At 41.0% G+C, this 7,500-nt stretch overlaps 2 protein-coding genes across 2 annotated transcripts in view; both read left to right on the forward strand.

Annotated features, from left to right (window-relative positions):
* The window catches only part of klf3 (Kruppel like factor 3 (basic)), a 43,035-nt gene that overhangs the window by 4,028 nt on the left and 31,507 nt on the right, over positions 1-7,500 (forward strand). The window lies entirely within an intron of this gene.
* Positions 5,583-7,500, forward strand: part of LOC133617330 (uncharacterized) — a 2,687-nt gene continuing 769 nt past the window's right edge. The window contains exon 1 of the mRNA XM_061977267.1: positions 5,583-6,293. Coding sequence (XP_061833251.1) covers positions 5,721-6,293 — 573 coding nt within the window. The 5' untranslated portion in view covers positions 5,583-5,720. The remainder of the gene's footprint in view (positions 6,294-7,500) is intronic.

Here is a 7,500-nt window from a genome sequence, read left to right on the forward strand (position 1 = left end):
GCCACACTGGGACTACAATGTGGGGCCACATTGGAGCCACATTGGGGCCACATTGGAGCCACATTGGGGCCACATTGGAGCCATATTGTGGCCACATTGGAGCCATATTGTGGCTACATTGTGGCCACATTGGGGCTACATGGGAGCCACATTGGGGCTACTTCAGGGCCACATTGGGGCTACAATGTGGGGCTACATTGGGGCCACATTGGAGCCACATTGTGGCCTCATTGGGGCCACATGGGGGCCACATGGGAGTTACATTGGGGCCACATTGGAGCCATATTGTGGCTACATTGTGGCCACATTGGGACCATATTGGGAGCCACATTGGGGCCACAGGAGGTTACATTGAAGCCATATTGGGGCCACATTGGGGCTACAATGTGGGGCCACATTGGGGCCTGTGTGCGTTCATACTGGAGTCTGATAAAGATCACATTTAACTAAACAGTCAGCTGGGGGAAAAAAACAGATTTCTAAAAACTCCAATTTGGGTTCACTTTGGCCTGCAGTAGTCTTAGTTTCACTTAAAGTGCACTAGAGGAGCTTTAAGTGCACTTATTTACTCCTATTTGGTGTGACCCCCCCAAAAAAACAGAAACAACCCAACCTCCCCTGCGCTTCTTTCCCCTGAATCAACATACTGATGTTATCTGGTGGAACAAAATGTGTAAGAGTGCGTGCGCGCACACACACACACACAACACACACACACATACAAACACACACACACACACGCTGCTCAAAGGGCACGTCTTGGTGGAAGGTAAAGAGCTAAACATTAAGCTGCTGGCCATCGGTCTGTGAAGAAGACACACCAAAACGGACGTAAAACTCGGTCTGAAACCAGCGGATCTCCTTTCTTCCCACCGCCCTCAAACGCACCACCTCCCCCTTTTTGAGCTCCATTCAAGTTTTGGCATATTTGCTTCCTTGTTTCTTCCAGTTTGACATACTTTAGGTCAGTTGTTTTTCTTCCATTCCCCCCCGCTCTTATTTTCTTGGGGGGGGGGGGGCAGGAAACCACAGGCCCCCAGCAGCAGAGGCACCCCCCCCCCCCTCTCCCCCTTGTTCCCTTCTTCCTCTCTTCTTTGCACCCCCGACCCATCATGCAGTGTGGAAATAATAAGAGTGCACTCTGAGGTGCTTCTGCTGCTACTCTGTGTGTGTGTTCTTGTATTTCTACCCTTCTTGAGACACCAAGAAGGAAAAGTATCTTCCATATGAGGAGGTGTGAACAAGTGATGACATAAATCATGGTCCCAATAACATTGCATCTAATAGAGAATGTCTCATTTGCACCCCTGCTGGTGACATCTATCAAAATGAGGGTGGTCCCAAAAAGGAGGGATTTTTCTAATTGACTGTGTGTCGCTTTTAAAAGTGCTCCCCCTCTGGTCAACATATGAAATAACAAGTGTGGGTAAGAAATTGAAATGCATCCCCTTTGGCCAAAATTAATACAAAAATAAAATAAATATGTATGTAGAGACATACTGTAATAACTTGAAGTAAATAAAGATTAAAAACCAATTGCAAACAAAAAATAAAAACCAAAAACTGAAAGCAGTCTTTTTCGCACAATATGTCGACTTTTTTCTTATAAAATTGGGAACAATTTCTCATATTCTTTCTGTTTCTGTAATATTGTAATATTTTCTCGTAAAATTATAACTTTTTTTTAATGTAAAATTATTACTTTTTACTGCAAAATGGTGACATTTGTCATAAAATTCTGGCTTTTATCACAATATTGCCAATTTTTTAGTTTTTCTTGTAAAACAGTGACATTTTTGGAGTAAAATGATGACTTTTGTCATCATTTTTGCCAAGTAAAATTCCGATTATTATGATATTGCCAAAATGTTAGTTTTCTTATAGAATTGGGACTTTTGTCGAGCAAAATTACGACTCTTTTCATAAAATTGCCAACATTTTAAGCTTTTCTTGAAAAATTGCGACTGTTATCGAGTAAAATTCCAACTTTTGTCATAATATTGCACAAATGTTCAGTTTTTCTTGTAAAATTTTGACTTGCGTTGAGTAAAACTACGACTTTTATTATAATACTTTTTTCTGGTGAAATTGTGACCTTTTTCTTGTGAAATTCCAACTCATTTTTCTCAACAAGCTTTTTTATATTTGCACAGTATGTATGTATTATTAATGTTGTCAATACTAATCTTTATATATCTAGAGAGGCTGGTCCGAAAGAGGGAGGCATTTTTCTCAGGTCTCAAGAAGGTAACAAATACAAGTGTGTGTGTGTGTGTGTGTGTGTGTGTGTGTGTGTGTGTGTGTGTGTGTGTGTGTGCGTGTGCGTGTGTGTGATAATTTTTTGTTTATTTGTTTTGTTTGTTTTGATAGTGATGGCTATTTAAATGGATTCTGTATACTTAAATAAACTTATAAAATCCAATGCAGCAGAGTTACTTATAAAAATATTTAAAAAAAGGTGAGGCGGACCTTAAAAGTACAGTAAAGATTTTTGAGAAAAAAAAATAAAATATATATATATATATATATATATAAATATATACATATATATATATACATCCATCCATCCATTTTCTACCGCTTATTCCGTTGTGGGGTGCTGGAGCCTATCTCACATACATACATATATATGTGTGTGTGTGTGTATATATATATATATATATATATATATATATATACACATACATACATATATATATATGTGTATATATATATATATATATGTATATATATTCCGCGTGTATCTTAAATATGAGGCGATATCATTTAAATAGATTTTTTTCCAAGGTCAGGGATGTCTTTCATTTTCTCCTATGATGTCTAGAAAGGGTGGTCCTAAAGAGGTAGGCATTTTTTGGAGGTCTCAAGAAGGTAAGAAATACACAAATGTGTGTGTGTTTGTGTGTGTGTGTGTGTGTGTGTGTGTGTGTAAGTGTGTGATGATGGCTTCCTCCTTCCCCTCATAGAGAGACCCTCACAGAGAGGGTCCGCAGGCGGGTGTGAGTCAGAGGAAGGAGCATGAGACGATGGCGTTGACGTCCGTCCGGTTTTACGCGGGGAACCGGATCAAAAGTAGGGTTTGCAATCGGGGATGTAACGATTAACGGTAGAATGATAAACCCCTGACGGTTAACATTACCGTTTTAAATTAAAACGATCGTAAAAACCGAGATTGATAACACTTCCCTAAATTACCGGACTGGTGATATCGCTCATTTACTGGAGAGGCATAAATGATAAATACGTGAGACATTAACGTCGTTACGCGTTAAGGAAGGACAAATATAAAGTTCAGTGTTTAATTGTGTACATTCAACATTCAGACTTAGACCGAGTGATCCATCTAAACTAGTGATGTGTGGATCGATACTGAAATATCGATACCAGATGTTGATGCTGTCATATCCATTTTCAAATCAAAATATCGATACTTTAGTTCAGGGGTGCCCAAAGTTCTCCTAACAAGGGTGGCGTACTAAAAAGTCAAAGTATGCGAGGCCATATTGATGTCTTTATTTTTTTTAAATGCTAAAAATAGATATTGTGTCAGCTAGTGACTAATTTTTTTTTTTTTTGGGCCCTTTTTTGTCTTTCTCTCTTCTTCTTACCCTTGTTTTTTCCCTGTAAGAATAAAATAGTAATACTAATATCAATAATACGATCGTGTAACTGCATGACCCGGTGTGTCCGAAATTCTGCCTGTACGAAAATATTAATGTTCAGTTACATATTTATCAGTGTTTATTATTGTTGTGGTAATTTTTCAAATGACTGCATAAGTTAGTGTTATTTTATTTTTTAATTAAATAAACCAACTACCTTAAACTTTGTTTATATTTTAGGTATATTTTGTTTTTATTTGAAGAACTTCTAATATTTTTTGAATTAATCCATAAGTAATATTATTTGATTTAATTTAATTAAATCCCTTAAACTTTGTTTATATTTTAGGTATATTTTGTTTTTATTTTAACAACTTCTAATATTCTTCAAATTAATCCATAAGTAATATTATTTAATTTAATTTAATAAACTCCTTTAAACTTTGCTTATATGTTAACCGCCTGCAGACAAGAATCAGGGCACACTACTGCTACTCAGCAGTTTTGCGTGTGTGCCTGGTCTGTGTTTTGTCCCCTTTTGACAAGTTTTGTCCATTCTAATAACTCACTATGAGTACCAAAAAGACAACAAACCAGCGTGGAAAAAGGAAGAATCCCTGTGGGGTTTAAAAAAAAGAATATTTGCGAGGAGAACATTAATGGCTCTCACAAGTACGGAAAAATGGACGAAGCAAATTTTAATTGTGATGAGACCCGACTTTTCTGGAAAAATATGCCAGAGCAGACTTCTTTCACAGCGGAGGAGAAGAGCGACCTCTCATTCAGCGGCACCTCTTCCAGAGAGCGCGCACACACACACACACACACACACACACACACATACACACACACACTGCCCCCCTCCCGCTTCCTCCCTTCTCTCCCTTTTTTTCCTCTTTTTTTTCTTTAGCTCCTCCTTTGTCGACGTTAATGTAAGCAGATTATACTTTTTAGAAAAGGAAAAAAAAGTTAGTTACATTTTTTTTGTGATTTCTGATTGTTGTGAGGGCACCAAAGGGAATTTGTTTACCGTGCCTGTGTGCAGAGCAGCGCATACAGACGACAGTTCAGCTCGTTGTTGGTGTGGCTTGTTATTAAATATAAAGTTCGTGTGTTTGGTATCCACTACTGTATAGCACTTTATATTGTGTTCAAAGTGTGCAAACCTTCACTAAAATATGGACTTTTGTCAAGGCTGGAACCAATTATTCATATTTACATTGTTTCTTAAAGAAATTTGCTTCCCTGTACAAACTTTTCCATTTACGAACCCTGCTCGAGGAACCAATAAAGTTTGTAAATCGAGGTTCCACTCTGCCTGTTTTTGTTAATAATAAGGAAGTAGGGCCTTTGCTGTCATGTAATACAACATGTTGCCCCCTAGTGGCCTGGCATGCTTACTACACTGCTTTCAGTTGTTTTTGTCTCCGTGAAAAAACCCGTGGCACATCCCTTAACTGTTTACACGTGTGTGTGTGTGTGTGTGTGTGTGTGTGTGTGTGTGTGTGTGTGTGTCAACAGAAGTGACTTCACCCTGACTGTGTGTACACGCCGATATTAGCTCACCACCTTGATGAGTCATGCAGTTCATATCCCAATCAGTCTGAACAAATCAGTTCCGCCTCCCCCCCCCGACCCCCCTTAGGCGCGGTGGTGGTTGGGGGTTTGGGGGGGGGGGGCTGCAAAGTATGAAAATGAGCTCAGAGTGGAAATGAGGCCGTAAAGTCTGAGAAGAAGAAGAAGAATGTGGGGAGAAATGTGAGTTGCGGCGGTTTTTTTTGGACAAAGCTGTCGTCTGGAGGTTTGTGCGCTCTCTGGTGATCTCATCATCTCCAGCAGCGCCGCCATTAGAGCGTGCACGCGCAGACCCCCACTCTGTGTGTGTGTGTGTGTGTGTGTGTGTGTGTGTGTGTGTGTGTGCGCGCCCATCAGCATGTGTCAGTGTCTATTATAATTTAGCCCTTTTGTAATTTAGTGTGTGTGTGTGTTCTGTCGAGCAAGCAGAAACGTGGTGTGTGGTTGTGTATGCGTGTGTGTGTGTGCGTGTGGTTGAGTCGGTAGCCAACGACTCCAAGCCACAATATTTTCCCCCCTCAGTCATGTTGTTCTGTATCATTCATGGAGCGAGAGGAGCGTAAGAAGAGCGTGCGGCCGCTGAGAGGTGTAGAAGAGGATGGGAGAGAGAGAGATGGAGATGGAGAGGGAGGGAGAGAGAGAGAGAGGAAGAGCGAGAGAGAGAGGAAGGGAGAGAGAGAGAGGAAAAGAGAGAGAGACAGAGGAAAAGAGAGAGAAAGGAGAGGAAAGGAGAGAGAGAGTGAAAAAGTGAGAGAGAGAGGAAACGAGAGAAAGAGAGAGAGAGGAAGGGAGAGAGAGAGGAAGAGAGAGAGAAAGAAGAGAGAGAGCGGAAAAGAAAGAAAGAGGAAGAGAGAGAGAGGAAAAAGACAGAGAGAGGAAGAGAGAAAGAGAGGAAAAGAGAGGCAGAGCAGAAGAGCGAGAGAGGAAAAGAGAGAGAGGATAACAGCGGAAGAGAGAGAGGAAGGGAGAGACAGAGAGGAAGAGAGAGCGGAAGAGAGAGAGAAGAAAAGAGAGCGAGAGATAAAGAGAGAGAGGAAAAAAGACAGAGAGAGGAAAAGAGCGGGAGACAGAGAGAGAGAGAGAGAGAGAGGGGGGGGGGGGAAAGAGAGAGGAAAAGCGAGAGAAAGACAGAGGAAGCAAGAGAGAGAGAGAGAGAAAAAAAGAGAGAGAGAAAGAGAGTGGAAAAAAGACAGAAAGAGGGAGAGAGACAGAGAGAGAGAGAGAGAGAGAGAGAGAGGTTAAAGGGCGATGTTTGCAGAGCAGGGTTGAACACAGTAGCCAAACTGACCTAAGAGGACAATATTTGCACACTCACTTACTGTACTATACTCACTTACTGTACTACACTCACTTACTGTACTTTACTATACTCACCTACTGTACTTTACTATACTCACCTGCTGTACTTTACTATACTCACCTACTGTACTATACTCACTTACTATACTATACTCACCTACTGTACTATACTCACCTACTGTACTTTACTATACTCACCTACTGTACTATACTCACCTACTGTACTTTACTATACTCGCCTACTGTACTTTACTCACCTACTGTACTATACTCACCTCACCTACTGTACTATACTCACCTACTGTACTATACTCACCTACTGTACTTTACTATACTCACCTACTGTACTATACTCACCTACTGTACTATACTATACTCACCTACTGTACTGTACTATACTCACCTACTGTACTATACTCACCTAATATACTATACTCACCTACTGTACTATACTCACCTACTGTCAATAACACCAACTGTACTATACTCACCTACTGTAAAGTAAGTAAAGTTAAAGTACCAATGATTGTCACACACGCGAAATTATTCTCTGCATTTGACCCATCACCCTTGATCACCCCCTGGGAGGTGAGGGGAGCAGTGAGCGGCAGCGGTGGCCGCGCCCAGGAATCATTTTTGGTGATTTAACCCCCAATTCCAACCCTTGATGCTGAGTGCCAAGCAGGGAGGTAATGGCTCCCATTTTTATAGTCTTTGGTATGACTCGGCCGGGGTTTGAACTCACAACCTACCCATCTCAGGGCGGACACTCTAACCTATACTCACCTACTGTCAACATGTCTGTGTGTGTGTGTGTGTGTGTGTGTGTGTGTGTGTGTGTGTGTGTGTGTGTGTGTGTGTGTGTGTGTGTTTAAGGACTAAAACTGGGTCAACAGTCTGGTGACTTCATTAGGTACAACCGCACAAAGGAAAAGGAATCTTCCTTTAGAAAAAGTAAAAAGTGACACACGCGCGCCGGCGGACTCCTTCCAGTTTTAGTTCAAGTCCATGTGTCTGTTTCCAC

Source organism: Nerophis lumbriciformis, linkage group LG16, assembly GCF_033978685.3.
Source record: "Nerophis lumbriciformis linkage group LG16, RoL_Nlum_v2.1, whole genome shotgun sequence".
Lineage (NCBI taxonomy): Eukaryota > Metazoa > Chordata > Actinopteri > Syngnathiformes > Syngnathidae > Nerophis > Nerophis lumbriciformis.